Consider the following 22,275-nt stretch of genomic DNA (forward strand, 5'->3'; position numbering starts at 1 on the left):
CTCGGCATTACGTTGCTATGACAGTCTCCTGTCCTGCTTTTTTTTTTCCACAGCAAAGAGTAACTTTAAAGCTCATCTTCACCATTGGGCAGGATTCTGAGGGGAAATTTGGGAGGGAAGAGTGGGTATTTTTTTTGAATCATGTTTATCTTGAGGCTTTGGTGAAAAACCATAATATGTGTCCCATGGGCCATATTTCCTTGTTGACCTACTAGTCGGTACTCTGTATTTGATATACCAGTGGTTTTGGAAAAAGAACGGCAGGGTGACGGTCGTGTGAGTGCTCCTTTTCCATACAGATCTGCAATCTGCTCAATGGGTTTAGACAGGCCGAATAGCTCCAGTGCTATCCAGTGAATTTTATACAAGAGGGATGGAAACAGAAAAAGAAGACTTGATGGAGTGACAGTCTGAGAAAGAGAGAGGCTTAAAGGGAGAAAGTGCAGATGAAATGGAAGTGTGGATGGTTCAAATGACTCACTACATGTGCTCTTTTTCCAGTCTGTCTTCGTTGCTCTTGTTCAGGATGTCTTTCAGTGTCTGTCTCTCATTCACTTCCTTGTATTTCCTATTCGTACCGTGTTAACCAAGAGTACTAATGTCAGCCAAATGTAATGATTGCTTTATGATATATTCATCTACCTTCAGACATATTCTAATAGATAAATGTCATCATCTGCTCCGTGCCTCCCTTTTCATAGTTTGGTTGCATCTTCTATGTGTTTCTCAGCTGATTACAGAAGCATATGGGTGAGGAATGCTTGATTGCAGAGCTGCACTGTGGCAGACTGATGGATAGTTTCCTCTCTCTAAATGTGGGTGCTGCAGGACAAAGCCCAGTTGATGTGTTGAAGTGTGGCTGCTTGAAAGAGCTGTCAGCACTCCCGGCACTATGGCAAGTAATGGACATACAGTGTTGCATAAGAACTTATGTCATGTGTCTGATTATGGAATCAAATAAGGGTCAATAAGATTTTGCGCTTGTGAAATGATGCTCAGAAGTGATTTCAAAGCCTGTGGTTGGATATGAACCTTTTGTAAGTGTGAATAAACTCATTGACACTGTGAAATTTAAGGGTGAATGTGTAGACATGATTAAAATTTGATTTGAGCTGAAATCAACGCCAAATTTGTACTTGTAATTGGAATGTGTGCACACGTGTATAACTTAGGTTTCACATACAGCCTGAGAACTGCTGAACATTTTTCTGCTTTAAATATGTACTCTGATGTTCACCAAAGCCATTAGTTTAAGCATTTGTTTGTTGTTTGCACAGATTTTATTGACATAGTATGACTTTTTTCTATAAATCTGCTCCTGACATCCACAAACTTAACTTTAATTATTCTATTTTTTTTTCTTTTTGTCTTTTTATGGCTTTTCAAAGCGTGATATATATATATAGCCATTTGAAATGATTATCATACAGGCAGTGATCAGGATGATCAGCAAAAAGGAGTTAGGAAAGACAGAGGTACAAGACAGTTTCCTGGCTAAACTGGCTAAATCACAATAAAACCATAATAATAATAAAAGCCAACATGTTTCAGCCTGAGATGAGCATTCATCAGGAAATGTATAAATGTGTTTTGCTGAAAATCTGATTGTAAGTGTGTAAAAGACTCAGTGAATTTCTGTCTTTCTCAAAGGGAACTGGAACAATATACTTGAGGTGTCATCCATTTTTCTTTAATCGTTTCCATATTTTTAGGTCAGCCACGGGTCATAACAAGGAACTGAAGCACACACGGCCCTTTGCTCTCCTCGTTATTGCATCATTATTTAGCCAAGTGAAAAATGTCAGATTTCAGAGGACGCTCCGAGGGTTAAAGCCTCCTTTGACCACCTTTATCATATTACTATCACTTTCTCTGATTGTCTCAGTGCCAAACACAACACACAATATATCTCCAACAATGGAAAACACATGTTACTGATGTGACTCATTTTGGGGGTTAAAAACTGGAACCTTAGCTGTGTGTAGCACATACAGGAGATCAGACACGTCTTTTTGTGGCTAGAAAAGCTTGAACTGACTTAGAGTGTAAATACTCCACACCCGCACATCATGAATTATAAGCCGCTGAGACAAACCAGGTGCCTTTTTATTTGGAGTCGCTGCTTGGTGTCTCTGCTCGAAAAATTGCTCTTGAACTGTTGTGTCTCGTTTTGCAATTATGAAAGAGGTTAACAAGAGTGCCTGTTTCATGTCTGCAGTTCAAAACCCTGTTTTATGGCTTTGAACTGCATTTCTCTTAACTCTCGTGTCATGAATGTGGTAATTAGTCAGGTTGTTGGTTCTGTGTCTCTTGGCATTGTGAGAATAACTCAAATAAGCTGTTTGCTTCAAGTAGATAATTGCAAGTTTGATTTCATGCGTATATTTTGCGTTCCTATCCTTTCCCTTCTCTCCTCTCTCCTACTGTGGATCCTGACATGTCATGTTTACAGTTCTGCAATCCTGATGGAGCCTACTGCAGCCAAAAATCTTCAGTTTCACAGTGTTGATTGCCACAACTGACTATAATATTTCTTCATCATAGCGCATGATTTCCCAGACATCCTCATGAACAAGCTGTCCAGGGTTTGTACTAGTTCTCTGGAACAAAGGACATTTGCTCCTCATTATCAAAGTTATCAATCAAAGTAAAACAAAGTTCAGACGAGCTGGAGCGAGCCGGAGCTGTGCTGACTTGTTGAGAGCCGTTAAGAGGGCAACTTTGGTCATAATCCAAACTTTGATTGCCGTCACAGTAGCTGAACTATTCAGTCATTACCCCACCACTCAAAAGTGCTGCCTGATCTGTGACGGATTTGAATCAAAATCGGCAGAATACTTGGACTTTGAATGTATTGCACAAGCACTACATTAGAAGAACAAAATCAGTGAACATTAATGTTTCCTCTTGTTCCCCAGACGCATTTGATTTTTTATCTGGAACATCATCCATGATGACAAATGAAGCACCCTCTGCTTTTTAGGATCAGATAAAACACAGCAAGCTGTTAATTACTAATGCTTACTGATTGCACTGATTACAATCCTCACATGTATTAACTGCTGCCGACTTGGAGCATTATGTCACCAGATAGAAGAGCCTGTATTAGGGAGCGGTTCTCCATCTGGCCGTCTTTTTATTAACACACATGCAAAAATGTTACCTCTCATCCCCCCCCAAAGCAGATCAGCAACATTCATGTAACTTTGTGGTAATTTATTTTGAAATGCATGAGGAAACCAAAACAAATTAGTCACTCAGACAGGAAGGAGTTCAGAGGGCGGGGGGTGACGAGTCCAGGATGCGTGTTGAATGTGAATAGCCCCAGATGGAGCGGTGATGTTTTCTGTTCAGTTTCACAGGACGAGGACCGAGAGGATGTATAGACACATTGTTCATCCAGCGGAGTTCATTGTGGAAAGCAAAGGGTATTTTCACTTTATCATTGGACTGTGCATTTCTATTCTACACGTTTCTTTATTGTTATTTTATCAGTTATTTCAATATAATGAATAATTGCAGATAATTCTGACCCAAAACAAAACAATAAGCTGAAAGATGATAAATTGTTGCATAAGTTGTAAACTGGAATAATAATCTGTGGGTTTATATCTATAATTATCTACGTTGACCTACAAATTAGTCACATGCTTCACTGTTAATATATAAATATTGATAATAGCTGCCTTAAAATCAGCTAGTTCTTTTGATTTGTGTTTTGGAGTTTTCAGAAAATAAAAGACAGTATCAGAAAATGTGTGTAAACTGTGAAAAGCTATAATATCCTGATGACATGGCAATATGGTCTCTATTTTGAAGCACAGGGGATCAGTTAAGCTTGATGCTGACTAGGAGTCCATAAATAAGCCACGGTGCTTAGTGTCTGCCCAGATCTGGATGCAGGTCCCACGCTCCCCATTTCCTTCTAGCCCACCTTGGCAGGCCAGTTTAGCCGACTCCAGCGGCTTTACACTGCTAATTTATACCCATCCCCTCCTGTCATACCCTCTTTAAAACGCCACAGTGGCAATGGTTGGGTCAAGGAGAGAGGCATTTGGGGGCTGGAGGGGGTGGTTGCAGTAGAGGGAACCTGATGGAGTCAGCCTGTGCGATCACCAGAAAAGTTGCTAAAACACATGAGCTCTCCTGGATGTGCTAATGGGAAAAGCTCGGTGCCTAGAACGTATGAACGCAGTTTCAGGAAGCAGTAAATGTCACTGCTGATTCTTAATTACGTGCCCCATTCCTCCTCTGCACTGTGGGCTGCATGTGGAGTTATGGAGGCTTGCTCAGGTGGGATCAGATTGTGGTTTCTGGCTTATTCAAAGTGTCACTATAAAGAGTATGGTAAAACATTATGAAATATTGTGTTTGTATTTGTTCTTTTTCCTCACTTTCTAAAATAAGCAGATGTGCCTTTTTTTCTCATATTTACCTCTACCTAATCAAAAAGTAATTGTGTATTAATGATCTCAATGTTTTACAATACATGGGAGTCATTGTTAACCTTACACTTTATTCTTTGGCCTACTTTTTCACTATCCTAGTGGCTCTGCTCTATCGATGGCAATGGTTGATCAACAGTCTTGTACAGACATGTGTGGTCCCCAGAGGATGAATCCTACTTACTTTGATGATTCCCTCGCTGTATGGCCACCATGAGGTTGACATTTTTGTCTTTTAGTTAAATGTTGTGACAATTATTGAACGTATTGCCATCAAATTTGGTACATAGGTTCATGTCCCTCTGAGGATGAACTGTATTAACTTTGGTGATCATCTGACTTCTCATGTAGTTTCATTGTCAGGCCAAAATTTAATTATTAGTTATATACCTGCAAAACGAACGACATTCCCTTCAGCCTCAGCTGTACTTTGTGTTTAGCACTAATTAGCAAATGTTAGCTTTCTAAACAAAGATGGATGGTGAACATGGAAAACATTTCAGAGTCCATAGTGTGGCTGTAGAGTCTTAAACTTGATAGATTTAGCACGACTTAGCTCATACAAACCTCCTTATCAAACAAATCTGTTTCCAGATCAATTTCATTGATTTATAATTCACTGATGCCTTTGCTAATATGTGTCCTGTTTAGCAGATGTAAACTATATTCACCATTTTAAATGTTTAAACTACCATCGTGAACCCATCCAACTCAACCTCACCTGATGCTCTGGGCATATGCAAGCCGACAAGACCATATTATGCAGCTGCTATTCTGAGAAAGAAATCATTTTATTTTCATTCATGCTGTAAAAAGTTCTGGGACCAATATCCAGGCAGAATAAATGTCTTCCTCTGCAGAGCTGTGGGGAGTTACAGCCAGTAGGTCTGCTAGACCGTATGCCAGCAGAGATGGGTCCATTAAAGGCCAAGTTAGCATTCATCTTTCCCTTGTGCACATTATTTATCCTGAAAATGGCCTTGCATGCCAGCAGTGTACGTCCTCCCGCCTCAACCATGATACACTATCCTCAGAAGGTGTGTTTATATCTCTGTAAATCTGTCATCTTCAGATTACCACCAAATATTGAAACCAAATATTGCCTGTATCACTTGTAGACCCAACAATTCAAATGACCTCTCCCTATATCAAGTATTAAATAATTGTAAATAATCATGATAAAGTAGTTATTTTAATAAAAGGAAAGGGAAAGAAAAATATAATGCTGATTATCAAAGAAGAATAAATCAACTATTTCAAAGAGCATAATTTAGTTATGATATTGCTTACTTTAAGGTGCTGTTTTACAGTTCACCTCCCATCTGGCTTGAATTTGATTTAGCTTATTGTGAAGGAATTACATCTCTATTTTAATCTTCAGGTTTTGGGGGTCAGGGAAGTGTGGTTGATTTTCAGCTGCAGATCGTAAAATCCCTGTCCTGGTAAAACATTTTACACTGTGGCCCAGAAAGCTTTTTAAACAATGGCTTTGGTGTAAATCATGGCTGGAGCACATACATCGTTTGTGGGGGTGGTGGAAGGCTACCATTTATCCCGCATGAACCATTTAAGTCTCCTCATGGGAGCCAAGGGTTTGGGCTCTCGAGTGTAACTTAATGTTAGTCCCTAGTAACTTTAGCTTCATTTGTCTCTCTTTCTGAGAACTCGGGGGCCTGTTAACTCAGGTCATCACCCTATAATATGGCAATCTTTTAATTTGACCCTTTATTCCTCCACAGAGGAGTAGAGGAAAGGATCTGTTAAACCTCTGCCGCTTGGAAAGCCAACTTGATGACCCCTTTACAAGACCTGAAAACATCGTCAGTTTACATTTATGTGTTATTTTGCAGGAGAGAGCTTTTGTAATGTAATTTTACCTCACAGTGAGGGATGATGGACACAAAGCTGGTATGCTTTGCTTCTGTTTTCAAACTTGCAAGGATTAATTAGTTAGTTTTCCACCATCGTGTTAAAAAGTGAAAGCACCAAGCAAATTTAACTGAACAACTAATTTTACTGAAGTTATATGCCGTAATTTGTACCATGTGTACGATATTTGAAAATACCACAGTTATATTGCTTCACAAGAATATATTATTTGGAAAAATTAAAAAAAGGGTCTAAAAGAAAGAAAGATCTGGCAACATAACTATAGTAATTTAAAGCTGTGGTACAATTTCCTACATCATGGTCCTTAGTTGAAGGCTAATATCTCATTATTTTCCATTCGGACTGCAGAAATCATTTATGAGGGATAGTATGTGAGCAAGGCTGTTTAATGCATGTTCAGTCTTTACATTCTGGACAGCAGCCTCATAAGTCATATCAACAGGGAACCTGGGAAGAGTTTCTGATGCCTCTTGATCTATTTAGCTTTTGCCCAGTGTTGGAATATAATGTCTACATTTTTGTAAGAGTGGAAATCAAGTTGGTACTCACCGAGTCGATTGCTGCGATCGATGCAGACAACCTCTCCAAAAAGACATTATACGTTTCATGAATATTCATGCAAACATAACCTTCACTATATTTATGTATGCTTTCAACCAGTTACTTAACAATTTCTATATTGTAGTTGTATTTTTGCAAACCGTTCCTTCAAATTTGTGAATATGTGAGTCTGCCTGTAATGATAATGAAGAGGACACAACTCAGTGTTACTGTGGTAAAAACACATAAAGCATGATTGTCAATAATTTTATACATTCTTACTTAAATGTATCCGTTTTGATTTTTAAAATTTGGCTATCCCTGTATATGATATGACCCTTGTCTTGTAGATTGTACACGTCACTTGAGAGTCTTTTGTGCACTTATTTTGTTTGCAGTCACATTTACCTCTAAATGAAATGATTGAGATAATCTGACTGTTGTTTACAGCCTGCCTGATCATCTGAATGCTCCTCTTTCCTGCCCTCTGGTACTTTTAGTTGTGTTCCCAGATCCCAGCAATTACTTTAGGGAGTACAGTGTTATCATAACTGATTGGAATGATGATGAATGGCTGTCTGTGGACAATCAGTTCCCCTAATCTTGCATGCTTCCCTCATGCAACCTAATATCCAAGCCTGCCCTTGTGTAAAATAACAATGCACTATATCATTTTTTTCCTCACTTCATCGTCTTCATTGATTATTGTTTGAACTGTCAGGAGACACCTCCAGCAATGTTGTGGTAGAGAACTGGCTCCAAGTGTGTGTCAGTCAAACACATTAATTTCCTCCTCGGGTGTTTAGTTTTAAACTCTGGGCACATCACCGATGCCACAGTTTATTTTCTGTAGTCATACATTTGCAAATATGAGAAGGATTTCTTCTGAAAGCAAATATCAGAAGGTTATGGATTAAGGTTGCAAGGGGGGTATAATTTCTGTGTAGGGCTGTGAAAACGCGCACATCCACGTCCCTCGCCGCTGGCACCACAAAATACACCGGTGTTAAGTGGATAGTTTAGTGTGAATGTACAGACATCCCCCACTACCAAATTAAACAAGCCAAGTCCTATACTGTCAGCTGCGAGTTAAGACTCCAGGACGAGTTTGCTGTGAAGGAGTCAAGTATAGAAAGTGTGTGTGTGTGTGTGTGTGTACTGGTTAAGTGTCAAGACATCCGCTCCGATGTTGTGATTAGAGTTGCTGCCTATTTGCTCTGGAGTGCAGCACATTCCTTGCAGCCTTAATTGATAGCAATTATGTGGTTTTTGATTTGGTGTTTGATTGGGAGGCGGATTTGGAGTCTTGATTTGAAGGGCACAGAGATTTTATTGTTTTTGGAACGTCGGGGTTGAAATGCCTGAATGATAGCCTGCAACCTTGTAAGTCACATCAAGGGGTACTGGTTGGCACTAACTCTGACTCGTCTATTTTTTTATTTTTTTTAACTTTCTGTTTGGGCTTTTGTTTTTGTGTCTTGTGAACATTAAAAAAACTGGATCGTTGCTTGATGTATAGTACATTCCCCTCTGTGCCAAGAGCTGTCCGTCTTACTGCTTGTTTTTCTCTATAACCAGAGGAATTGTCCCTCCAGGGGACACCTGGCTTGTTCCCCACCTCCACAGTGCAAATGTTCACTGGCTTAAACTGCCAGATGTTATGAAAGGCTCTATTGAAGTAGAACTTTAGCTCATAAAGAAATAGAAAAAAGTCACCATGGCTGAGAAGTCTGTCCTGATAGCTTTAGTGACCAGACTGTGTCATCTGATTTCCACGGAGCTCTCACATGTAACTCCTTGTAAAGTAAAACACAGTCAGGGCATGAAGTCATGTGCTCCCTAAAGTGTCTCCTTTTTTTTTTAAGATGTATGTTTGTATATGTGTATACGTTGAGGTTTTTCTCAGGATACTCATAAAACGACTTTGTCAAAGCCACATCCAAACCTGGTCAACCGGCAATAAACATGCAAGCTTTGCTCTGTGTGACTGAGGCTTTTGGACACTTCCAAAACAGAGTGCTGGCAGTAGACCGAGAAAAGCCGTCCAGAGCTAAAAAGAAATGAGAAACAGTGGCATGAGCTAAAATAAAATGAGAGAGAGAGGCAAGCGGGGAGGAAAAAAGGAATATACAGTAAGAGAGAGAAATTTGAGATAGCAAAGCAAAGAAATGGAAAGAATCAAAGGGGGAAGAAAATTGGTTTACAATTGTTGTCTGTCTGCCATTATTCCAACTCTTTGACTGTCTCACACACACATGGACCCACACACACGCACAAATGTGTGAAGTTGTGAAGTTGCAGCTGGCCCAGTTCCTTGTTTGAACTAGCACGCTTGACTGAGGCCCATTTATTGATTGGCTAGTGTGCCAGACCCGAAGGACTCGTGGGGCTGCCCTCCCCCCACTTAGATTACTCCCCCCACACTTACACGCATTGCACACACAAATTCACCCACACACACACACACACACACATACACACACTCCGAGTCCTTCTCCCTCCCTGCCTCCTTCCCTCCCTCCCGTTCCCCAAGTTACTCCTGAGGAAGAACGGGAGCAAGTCAGAGAGGAGACGGCAGGCAGGCAGGCAGGACACACAGAGTGACCCAGAGAGGAGGGCATCACACATCAGCCTCACTGACAAACAGACACAGTCAGAACCGGAGTGATTGAGTGACACACTTTGAAAAGGCATGGAGCAAGATTTTTTATCTTGCAAGCTACTGGTGACAGCTCTTCTCATCCTGGTACTGTAATGTTTACTTTTTTTTTTCTTAGTTTTCATCATAGAGATATTTTTATCATCTTTTAATCTCATCCTTTAAAACACCCCAACTACCAAGTGATGCATGCAGAGCGCATGTGTTCTAACGGATGCTTTACTGTGTAGAAGTGTGTACTGTATGCATGTACAGTTTGTATTTTGTGACTCAGTTGAGAAGAATTACACTGGGACCTTTTTCAACAGTAGCTTTCACAGTGGCAGTGACCCGACTTGTCTTGTTTACTCCTGCTGACAAGTCACCATGCCTCCTCCTGTGTCTTTTGATGTCACAAAAGTAGACTTGTCATCCACACGCAGGTCAGAGAGCTGTTCTGGTTAGAGGTTAGGATTCCCTGTTACATTATAGTGGCTGTCCTCCTTGTGGCACCGATGGTGAGTACAGTGCCGTGCAGCGTGGAGCAGACGACAAGGGATTCAGCAGATGTGCAAATATCATATGTCTTGCCGACTGAAAAGGCCATCGTATGTATATTGACATAGTCTGCAAAAAAGGCACCAGAGTCGGGTTTCTTTCCCCTGTCGAGGAGTTTTCCATCTTCAAGGAAAATGTCCTTAGTCTCAGCTGCTGACAGGTGACTTAAATAGAATCTGTCCATCAGAATAACATATAATATGGAGATCACTGCTCTTTTATCATATGCTCATTTCCTCTGTTCTACTTGATGTGAAAACATGGGATGGGTGACAGCCGTGGGACCTCTGTTTGCTCTGTTATTCTCATGGTAAAAGAACCAGAGAACAAATATATCTAAATGCACATGCCTAGTTGTGTAAATTGTACTGCTAAGGTGCAGATAAAACCCTGGAGGGATCAGAGCAGGAGAGGGTGGGACGTGTAGTGATGGAGAGTTAGGAAGGCTCCAAATGGATATCTGAGCCTTTCGATTATTGGATCCAAATCCCAGCAGGACGGCCGTCCGACTAGTGGGGCCCTGTGCTCCTCCGCCTCCATTGAGAACAATAGCAGCACAGTGAGCCAAACAACCTCCTCATCTCCGTCCCTCCAGTCCCTTCATCTACTTCCCCTCCTCTTTCCTCACCAGCCTTGTTATGCCTCCGGCGCTCTTGGCTTTGCAACACAAGGCTCCCAGCAGTAATTGAGTGCAAAATTCACTGATTGCTTTTCAAAGGAGAATTAAGGTGGTGTGCTAACCGGCTGCCCAGAGCACAGCCTGTGTTTATTTACCGTGGATCCAAACATTGAAATAGTTGGCCCGTGCAGAAAGTAGTGCCGTTGCCGATGTGTTTGGCTGCATGCGCGGTTGGCTGCGTGTTTAGGTCTTGCCGTTCCCCTCTGCTGTTCCTCAGGCGTCACCAGCACTGACAGCCATTTATATCAGTCCCCACGCACTCTTAATAATGCGAACCCATCACCCCACGCCGCAGCATACAGCATGGGTGTTTTTGCTACTGTGACCAAAAGAAAATAATCAAGGCGGTATTATTACCTTGTATCTGCTTTCCTCTGCAAGATCCATTCATCTTTGTATACGAAGCACAATGCCATGCTGTTGGGGAAAAAGAGGCCAAAGAGGTCAAAATAACTTGGCATATCCTGAGTTTTTCCTCTTAAATCTGAAGGCTGTGTATCTCAAATGCAAGTCTGGACATTCACTGTAAACCATTTGTCTGCCCAGCGGACGTAAATCTTTTTAAGAGCAGGTGTTACACATAAAGTTCTCATAGTTGCTCCTTTATCCAATGTGCTCAGAGTTAAGTGGGTTTGTTGTTGCCTCGCATTTCATTCCTAATCTGCAGGATTTGGCATTTTTAAGTCCCTGTCAAAAACTCTGCTGGATGTGCAAACAGAAACTGCACTGTTGTGGTGTAAAGATCCTGTCCTTAGTGGTGGGAAGCTGTCTGAAACGCACAAAAGCACCATTCCTGCAATAAAATATTCATTCATGGCTCATCAAACACCAAAAAGACTGCCTCAGTGTTGAGGTTATTGTGGAAAATGATTAACTTTTCTCTTATATCCATGTATTCCTTTCCATGGCTTTAAAAGCTCTGTTGAATGGCACATTATTTTATTGAATGTGTTTGCACCTCTAGTCTTTTAAACCACATTCCTGCTGCATAGGAGGTGGATGATTTGTCCCAGTTTTAGTTCCAAGTTCCAAGTATTTTTCATTATCCATTCAACAGGTAGAGAACCTGTTTTTTTTCTTGGCCTCAGACTCACTGAGCTAAGTTGTCCTTGTTCTTTGTAGCAAAAGAAATCTATTTTCCTTCTCACTCCACCTGAGCCTGGTATTCAGACAACGTAGTTCTCTAACTTCATTCACTCAGCTCTGCAAAGGGCATTGAGAAGAGTTGAGCTGTTGTGTTAAGCCAAGAGAAAGAAACATAACTCATACGGAGGAGCAGATTATCCACATCAGATGCCAGTGCCAGCCTTACAAATAAACATCTTCTGTCATTCCAGTCAAATGTAATCTTGGAATTCCTTGAAAAGCCTTGAAAGGCAAAGAAGAGTGAAAACTTGGGTTGGATGGGATCTTGGCTGTCACTCTACATCTGAGATGCACATTGTCCTTGCAGTCGCAGAATTCATCTTCCCATAATATTGATTTTGGATCCCGCAGTAATATCCCTACCTTTGCTGCCAAATCCAGCATGATGCAATTAACAGAGAGAGCCACACAAGTGAGGCCTGAAGTTTAAGCAGACTAACATTTCATAATCGGGAGGATGACTCAGTCATTTCAAATATGCAAAGGGGCAAAAGTCGAGAGCTTTTGATTACTTCCCCTTGCAGTCTCTCCCATCCTGTCACATGCACTTTTGTTTTGTTTTCAGAAGCTCCTGGAATTTAGTTCAGGCTCTCAACTAGCACTTTTGGCTTTGTGTCGTGCTCTGCAAGAGAATCTGCTTAAACGGAGGGAGCCACGACTCGTGGCTGAGGAATAAGAGTACAGGTTGCTTCCATTATGAAAGGGGGATTAGAACATAATTCATTTTTATCACATTAAAGGTGAAATCGTGGATTGCTCTAGGATGTCTTTGACAGTTTATAAATCTTACATCTCTCAATTCCTTTTCTGGCGTGTAGAGCTCACGGACGGCCCGATCAGAGGAGGACAGAGACACTCTGTGGGATGCCTGGGGCTCATGGAGTGAATGCTCCCGTACCTGTGGAGGAGGTGCCTCATACTCCCTCAGACGATGCCTCAGTTCCAAGTAAGGCTATGTCTTCTCATTTCTCACCATAAAGTCTGATACATACTCAAAGTATGCGCTACAGTGTAATGAGCAACAGCCTGCGTGATGCTCATGGTTTTTGCATAGTGCAGTATTTCTCTAATGAGAACCAGGAACATAAGACATTGACATTTATGAGTGCAGTACTTACAGAATGATGCTATGTAATAAGTCTCCATCTTAAGAGATGCTTACATCACAGGAGAGAAGGATACACTGTAAATTGAATGTATGATTTCAAGTTAGAACCTCATTGACCTTCTGATAAATGAAAACATCACACGGACAATTTGTAAGCGTGTGTTCAAACACTATCCGAGGTAATCTCCTCTTTTAGAGAGCAAAGTCCTGGCTGGGCTTGGAATGGTTTCCATTAAAGTGCCATATCATGGCTTTAAGATTCAAGAGGGAGAAGGAGGAGGGGGAGTCTTTTTCTGTTGCTCACAGCCATTCTGCCAAATAAATCCAGACAGCGTCCCTAATAGTGTGAGTAAATCTCACCAATCGCTCCATTCCCATGGGCTGTAATAGGAGTGCCTAAAATACATAGGACTGTTATGTGACTGTTTAAAAGCCCTGAGGGGTGGACTGAGATCACTTGCCCATCCACCTCCTAAAACTGTCTAGACGGCCATATGACCCTAAATCTTGAATTCATCAGTGACAATAGGGATCTGATTTTTAGCAACGGCCCGGACATCAAAAATCAGAGCATAACAATCAGTGCCCCTTGCCAAAGTACATGTCACTTTTAATAACTAATTTCTGCGATAGAGTTTGGGGTCTGTAAGCAATGAACCTACATTGGTTGGATTCCCACTGCTCATCATCTCAGCTTGAATCTCGGGACAAACTAGAACTTGCACTCTGGACCTTGCGGCCCTTTCATCCTCGTGCCAAAGTCACCTGGTTGGCTTCGAGTTAACTCACTGGGCTTCAGAATTAAATCCGGAGGCCAAGTGTACTGGGAAAAGTAGTCAATTACGAATGGATTTGGGGAACAGGAGAAAAAGGGGAGACAGTAGGAGTGAGAGGGTATGTTTTCCATAGAAAAGTCACATTTATAGACTGGGAAATAGCTGCAGGGTGACTTCACTGCATTCCTCTATTTTACAGTTCCTCAAATGTATTGCTCTCTCACTGAAAGTAGCCAGTGAGCTTTGCTGCCAAAGTCACCTCTGTTTCACAGTTGGGGGCTTCAGGAGGAGCTCCGGCAGTAACAGGAGCAGCTAGTGAGATCATAAAACAATGCAACTATCCAAAGACACACTGACAAAACAGAGCAGATCATACCTGAGGTCACAACCCAGATGTACTATATGGTGCTTCTAGCATGCCATAACCATGAATCTGTCTGTACTGGTACCGGGAAGCCAGGCTGAGAAGCATAAGGCTGTCAAGACCTCAAACTCAAAGACCCCCCGTGTACTGCATTGTAAACATTGAGGTCAATGGCTTTTTAAAGAGTTCATTTCGTGATATCAGCACCAGCCATTTCTCTTTGCGAGCCCAGACTTTTTTGGTCAGGCAAACCTCATAAGAATACTACTGGCTGTAAAAGCAATGGAAGTGTTAAGAGGTGTTTGGGGTTTGAGCTCTGTGTGTGATGTAAGTAGTGTGTGCATGTGTACGTACATGCTCACATAAGTCCAGGCGGGTATGTTTACAAATTCTTGTGTCCTTTGGCGGTAGCAGTAATGTATGGGGTTCTTGAGCAAACGGTGGGACTCGCCATCCCACCTCATCCCACCTCATCCCACCTCACCCTGCTGTTGCGTGGGAATGAGGGGAGCAGTAGCCTGGAACCGTGTGGCAGATCAAACAGCGTCATTAAAAAGCAAAGCACAAGGCCCCTTGTGTGTGTGTGTGTGTGTGTGTGTGTGTGCGTGTGTGATTCTTTGGAAAGAGAGACTGGAAACGGGCTTGCAACACCCTCCAAACCAATACCACTCCAACTCTCTGACCTTTAAGCACACACACATGAACGAACGACCACTAATTCAGAAATGCACAAGAAGTTAGACAACCTCCCAAAAGGGCACATGCAAAGTACAGACTAAACACAGATCGCCTGGCCCTCATTAGACGCACTCGCACAACACACTTCACTTGATCACAATCTCCATTATTAACAACAGCACGGTTTGAAGCAAGTGTGGACATATGGATTGGGTGTCATGGCAAGAGAAACCGCTGTTCTATTATTTATGTGGCTTGGCGCTGGCAAAACACTTGTCATTTCTTTTAATAAAAAGAGGCCAGTCTCAATTTTGACTTGACTAAATAATTGGTGTGGTATTGCCCTTTGATAACCTTCTGCCACGAGGAAATAAAGGCACAAGTAACAAGTTAGGTATCTCAAAGTTATTAAAAAAAACTTCTCATTGCTGATAAGAATGTTTTCACTCTTCATTGAGTCACTTATTTACAGAAATTACCGGCAGTGGCATTAAATGACTGTGGCATTTTGGAATTACACTAAAGGAATGCCACAGCTGTGTTTAAAGTCTATCTTTAACTGTTATGGTAGTTAAAAGTGAATTTTCTCCAAGGCAATGACTAATTAACTTGCTTTAATTAACTTAGGCCTGGCATGTTGATTATGTCTCCCACTTTACTGTATAGTGGACAACCCTCTGTATAGCCTGTGCACTGGTTAAAAAAAACATCTCTTTTTAACAATGTCACTGAGACCATGTCATGCCAGAATCAACAGCGACAATCTGTGTATTGTATATGTAAAACCCAAATTTCTTTTATATCTAGCCTTAAAAAAAGACATTGATAATAATAGGAGTCAGGAAAATAAAGAAAAGGTTCAAGATGTAACAAGACTAAGAATCTACAGTCACGCTAGCAGTGGCTGCACTTAGAACTGGTAGTCCTTTGAGCTGATGTCAGCATACTAACATGCTCACAACAAGAATGGTACCACGCTAGTTTAAAGTTTAAAAGAGGATCATGTTTATCCTGCTCTCTTAGTTTTGTGTGCTCGCATGGTAAGATGTGCTAATTAGCGTGGAGCACAAAGTACAGTTAAGGCTGATGGGAATTTCATTAGTTTTGCAGATATTTATGCATACATTAAGGTACAAATTAAAATGTTCACCTGACAAACTTGACCTGCTTGTGATGCTTGATGAAAAGTAAGGGGATTAATATAGTCCGTAGAAAACTTCCTCTGGACACCATGGACATCTGTTCTGAATTTCATGGAAATCCATCCAATAGTTGTCAAGACATTTCACTAAAAAACAAAAATATCAACCTCATGCTTGTGCAAGAGGAAAATACAGGGGGTCACCAAAGTATGTATGCTTCATCTTCTGGGGACCGTAAATGTCTGTACAAAATAATCATGGCAAACTGTCCAATGGGTTGAGATATTTCAGTTTGGACCAAAGTAATGGTATCTTCTTAGTCTGTCCATTAGATTAAGAGATATCTTGTAGGCAAAGTTGACATTTTGGCTTGAGGGTAGTGCTAAAGGAATCAACACTGAGGGACCAAACTGGAAACTCTACATCCTCCTCATTACTCTCTTCTGATGTCTCATGAATTAAAGCGTTGGTCAAGGAGAACCTAACAGTAGCAAGAGATCACCAAAATCACTATCAATCATGCCCTAAGGACCATGAATATTTAGATGAAAGATTTAGATGATTGACAGTCTGGGCCAATAGTTACAGGGAGAAACTAGTAGCTAAAGGAAACAAATTGTGTGTTTTTTCTGCTTCTGCCTCTCTCAATTCCCCATTAGCCTTCTTAGATGAAGAGTTTTCCTAAACTGATCAATAGCAGCGCTCACAGGAAGAGTTTATTTCAGGCATCACAAACTCGGCCACATTTTCATCTGTCCAATCGCCTCATGTGTATCAATATTATGGCAAAGGTTATGGAGCCCCTGGTTGCAATTACTTTCAATCTAGCGAGAAGAGTTGATGACATATATATGGACTTTTTGAGCCAGACAAATTTTTTACTGCATATCCAATATTATAAGAAGTTATTACTATTAATTTCTCATGGTTACAATAGATTTTAGTCCATTTTTTGTCTGAGGATGAAGTTATTGGCATGCTAAATGGTAGTTTTACTAATACTTGTGTGCAGTCCTGTGTGTAGTTAATTGATGAGCAAACTCTCTGTAGTTGTGTGTTTTGTGTATTTTTGGCAGAACAGCGGGGTCATAGTCCATGAGTTATGGGTAATATGCTCCAGGAATTCAGATATTTCAACCAAGTCGTTTTTCCCTAACCTATGATGACGCCATAATGAATCCCCAGTCGCAGCCCCACTTCTGCTGAGCTTCCACGTTGTAGCTTCCAAACTCAAGAGGAAATGAAAAGGGAAATTCATTTTATTCCCTTTTTTGCTTCTTTTTTTAACTTCTAGTTTATATATTGCTCGTCCCACTGATCCAGATCTTTGCTACCTGTCTCTCAACTCATTTAGTCTTTGAAAGTCTCCTGTTTGAGTTCAAGCCCCATGACCTACTGTTTGGCTTGGCAGAGGGGACTGTCTGGATTCATCACAGGGTCTAATGTTCTTGCCATGCCACACACTTCACATCTACTCCCTCCGCTCTCTGGAATAATATTATAAAAATCCTAAAGCCCTCGTTCATTCGTGAGTCCAAACTCTGCAGTGTTGCCTCCAATCATGATTCCAGATTAGCTAAGGACCGATGACATTGGAATTCTTCTAAAGTTCCAAATTCAAAAGAATATCCTTTGATTAGTTTCCACTGGGGTCTTGGATAATTGGCCTATCATAGTCACCATCAGTGGTTTATCATCACTCGGCATCAAAGCACAAAAGAATCCTAATTTTCAATAAGTGGTTAGCTCCATAATTTGGGCAATGACACTGTAGACTGTCATGCAGAGACTCGTGATCCAAACTGCTCCAATCTGTTCAGCAGACGCAGCTTGGAGGGCCCTATACTGTGTCTGCTTCACTACTGTATGTACTGCTGATTTATAAAGCAAGGATTTGTTTAAAGACTGAACGCTAAGGACAAATGAGAATTTAGTATTATATTCTAGTATTATCAGTACCTATGGACTCCTGTTTCTACTTTACGGTTTTCCTTTTCTATGAAAGTTGAAAGGACTTTTTGATCCTCATTCCTTTTTACAAGTAATGCTAGTTTGAAAACGAATGATCCATCTGAAGGCATGATCTCTACTGGATTTGGTTGATTTGATGTCCCAGTCACCAAAGTTTGAATTCTAGCTAACTAAGTAGGATGATGGCCATCATAAACAGCATTCCAGCTACAACCACTGTGTTGGCATTGTCACTGTGAGCAGGTTAACATGGTGACATTGGCCTTTTACTCAAAGCTCGGCTATACCCATGTACAGCATGCACAGCAGTCCAGGCATGACTGTAGACTCTGTGTCTTGTTTTGATATACCACCATTCTTACAGAAATGATGATAGCCATCATGATTTCATCATAATTTGTTATTTGCTAGATTCATATAAATGTGCCTCATTGTGTTCCCCACTTCTAAAACCAAACATCCACCCTTGTATTACTGCATAGTCACATTGTGTGAATTAGACTGTTAGATCTTTGCAAACACACCACAGACTTCATGTTTGTGGGTTGCCACATCATCACTGTGGGATTCCAATCTCTGTTTAGCAATTCAAAAAATGATAAGAGTCAGTGGCTGAAATACCAGCTGCCATGGGCGACGATGATTGGTGTGCATTGTGGTTTGTTTTATCATTCACCCCCAAAGTTCACCCACATGCTCATTTTGTCTCCTGCAGGACTTGCGAAGGGCAGAATATCAAATATCGCACATGCAGTAATGTGGTAAGTTCAGCAAACTCATCTTTATGTAATGGATGTCAGTAGATCTTTCAAGTGGTTTTTTGTTGAAATGAAGTGAAAAAGCAAATTGTGATTGAGAATTCAGTGTGGTGGAACTGTGAAAATATTACAGAGGTTTATGGTTAAGGAGTAATTTAGTGATTTAGGGTCCTGTTGTTTGAGAGAAAGTGAGAAGTTGGGGAAACAAGATTTGTGGAAACACAATAGAGTGATACGCTTTACACGAATTCTAAAAACTGGCTAAATATTTTTTTACCCTCAGGATTGCCCTCCAGATGCCGGTGATTTCCGCGCCCAGCAGTGTTCAGCTCACGCAGACGTGCAGTACCAGGGTCAGTACCATGAGTGGCTACCTGTGTACAATGACCCGGACAACCCCTGCGCTCTCAGGTGCAAAGCCAAGGGCATGGGCCTTGTGGTGGAGCTGGCCCCCAAGGTGCTGGATGGGACACGCTGTTACACCGAGTCCTTGGACATGTGTATCAGTGGAGTCTGCCAGGTAGGAAAAAGAATCTGATAGCTTTATTGTTTTCACCATTGAGGAATTCATATTTATTTATTTTAACATATCTTTTGTACAAATCATTTCAGAGTTTGGGCATTTGTACAGTTTCTGGGTCCTAAGACAGATTTTCCAGAAACCAACATGTGATTTAGATCAGGATTTATTAGGAAAATCTGAAAAATGTATAGTACAGTCTCAAAACAGTTATGAGCAGTCACAGGCTTTCGATTAAATCAAAGGCAGTCTTGTAGAACATAAGCAAACATGCGATGCATTCAAAGTATTTATGCAGTTTGACAGATTAAAAGCTTTCAGTGCAACACAAAAACATCTGATTTTAGCCGATATCATCCTTCCAGAACATGAGACATGTTTAGATGTTTATGAAAATAGATTTTAAGGGTTTACAGTTTGAGGTAAATTCTAACAATAATAGAAAGACAGCTAAACGGAAACCACATATATTTTCCCAAAACTTTAAACCTCAGCTCACTAAAAAAAAGCGTATGAAAGAAAAAAAACATTACATTTATTTATACATTCTTATCAACACAACAATATATTTATTGGTTCATAAGATGTGGCATTATTAAACTTAAAAGTGAGCAAGAAAACCGACACACGAGTTGACCTATAATGCTAATATCATGCCTTCTGCTTTACAAATGAATACCCAATGAGAATAACATTTGAGATTAGGCTTTGACTGACAGTCCAGGAAATAGTTTACTATGCATTTTTTCTCAGTTGAATGAAATTAAGTCCCAAGACATTGTGTGTGCAGAGACACACAAGGATTTTAATAGACTCACACACCATGCTTAGAATCACACTGTGGTTTCGGTTTTGTCTTACCGACAGAAATTGCAAAAAACTCCATCAATCAACTATGGATGGTTGCAGATAATGTGTAACAGAAAACAGTGGGGAACATTTTTGGAAAAACCCACGATCAGCTCAAAGGGGATGTTTCATGCTATCTTAGAAATGCAAACAACAGCTCCGGTATGAATATGGAAGAAACCATTGGGTTGTTTGGATTATTTGATTATGACATTTGCATAGTATGAAGGAACATTTACTTTGATGAAAGGTCGAAAGGGCCCAGCATGAGAACGTTTACTGTGACTTTTTCCCATTTTTCTTTGTACTTTCTTCTTAATTGGATTTCATTCTGAAGCTAGGGTTGTGGGTCATGTTTTTGTTTTCTTTGTATTATTATAGATTGTAGGTTGTGATCATGAGTTGGGGAGCACAGCAAAGGAGGACAACTGCGGCATCTGCAATGGAGATGGCTCGTCCTGTAGACTGGTGCGAGGACACTACAAATCCCAGCATGCTTCAGGAAAAAGTATAGAATCTATATATTTTGTTGTTTTGTTTTTGTTTGTCTAATTTAAACACAACAAGTTTTTAACTCAGGGGTTATACCTGACAAAGCTCCTCCTCCTCTTTAACTTAAGTATTAAGTTAAAGAGTGCAGTTTTGAAATCAGGTAGTGTCCCTTTTAAAGCTACATTTTTTGCTTTTTAGGTAATGAGGACATTCTGACTGAATTACCGTATTATTTGTATTAATTTTTATGATGAATATTTCTTACAAGTATCTCAACTTCATGTCTTACTGCAGTTTAGCCAAAGGGTGCTGTCTTGTCAAATCAGTCTGTGTCCTGACTGTATTTGTATTTTCTGTTTGCAATTATATTGACTCTATTGCAATGCTATAAATATTGATTACATCATGCTATTTTTCTCCCTCTGTCTGTTTGTCTCACCCAAGCTGAGGACACAGTTGTCATCATCCCCTATAAGAGTCGTCATGTACGTCTAGTCCTGAAAGGCCCGGATCACTTGTGTAAGTCCTGGTAGGTCCAGGGTGCCCTTCCATCCAAATCAGTTGAACATGATATTCATATTTGGCAGTGTCTTTTATTGCCAAATAGCTGCATATTAAACACAAATATTCTGCATGTGCTCTGTTTTTACTGCAGGTCATGTTTTAATGACTTGTAATGCAAAAACAATATTACTTTTTCATTATATACATTAGACTTGCTTGACCTTTCGAATGAATATCTATAATTTAATGATTAACCTTTTATTTCCTCTTCAAAAATATATTATTATTTTAGGCTCCTTCATAGAAAACTGGTTTTAAAAGTAGCTCAGGGCAGAATAACCACACATGGTATTTCTTTCTCCCCTTTTCTCTTGCTCTGAGAAGATGTAAATATTGCTGGCATCAAACTGCGCATTGGATCAAATCGATAACAAATGTTCCATGTCTATACCTTTGCTTTGCACTGCGGCTAGTTTACAGATTCTGAGCCATGCCAAAAGAACGTCTTTTTCTGAATGGACAGATTTTTTCATTAAATATTTCCCCTGTCCTTTTTGGCCGAGAGCACTTAAATTGTAACCATCTGTTGGCAGATACTGACTGCTGCTGGTAACTGCTTGTTCCCGTGTTTCGCTGTTGTTTTTGTTTAAATGTCCATGCTGAAATCACACCAGACACTGTTAGACCAGGGTTGAAGTAAGGTTACAGCAGCGCTGGCCTGCAAGCAGACCTACATGAACCTTCTGCCAGTGCCAAATCAAGTCTTTGTGCCTGCAAACGCAACACCCAGTTTGCGTTCTTTATGTAACTGGATCTGACTGAAGATCTGTGTCAAAGGGCCTGTTATAAGTGAAGGTCATCCTTTTTCGTATCTTGACATTTTAATTATATCTCCTTTTATTTGCTACTTCATTCTGTGTGTGGTGACACAATGATGATGAAAAATGATGAAATGATTACCGGTTAACAAAGACTGCCACTGTTTAAATCTATTTCCTTGCCTGATTTGTCCATTGTGCTCTAGCTGTTTACTTACTTAGTACTTTCTTTCTTCTTCAGATGTGGAGAGTAAAACTCTACTGGGGGTAAAAGGTGAGTTGGTGTTGGATAAATCAGGGCAGTACCACCTGGAGAACACCAGCTTGGACTTCCAGAAACTTTCAGACAAGGAGGTCCTGAGGATCACTGGTCCACTTGGAGCTGATTTCACAGTCAAA

At 40.6% G+C, this 22,275-nt stretch overlaps 1 protein-coding gene across 4 annotated transcripts in view; it reads left to right on the forward strand.

Annotated features, from left to right (window-relative positions):
• The window catches only part of LOC104937738 (ADAMTS-like protein 1), a 90,540-nt gene that overhangs the window by 50,147 nt on the left and 18,118 nt on the right, over positions 1 to 22,275 (forward strand). For 3 of the 4 annotated variants that reach the window (XM_019279454.2, XM_019279452.2, XM_019279450.2), the window contains exons 3-8: positions 12,715 to 12,842; positions 18,651 to 18,696; positions 18,977 to 19,213; positions 20,444 to 20,570; positions 20,999 to 21,073; positions 22,118 to 22,275. In XM_019279454.2, the coding sequence (XP_019134999.2) occupies positions 12,715 to 12,842; positions 18,651 to 18,696; positions 18,977 to 19,213; positions 20,444 to 20,570; positions 20,999 to 21,073; positions 22,118 to 22,275 (771 nt within the window). Of the gene's footprint in view, positions 1 to 9,433; positions 9,622 to 12,714; positions 12,843 to 18,650; positions 18,697 to 18,976; positions 19,214 to 20,443; positions 20,571 to 20,998; positions 21,074 to 22,117 lie in introns of those variants that run through there. The other variant, XM_019279453.2, reaches the window with a different exon arrangement.

This window comes from Larimichthys crocea, chromosome III (assembly GCF_000972845.2).
Source record: "Larimichthys crocea isolate SSNF chromosome III, L_crocea_2.0, whole genome shotgun sequence".
Classification (NCBI taxonomy): domain Eukaryota; kingdom Metazoa; phylum Chordata; class Actinopteri; family Sciaenidae; genus Larimichthys; species Larimichthys crocea.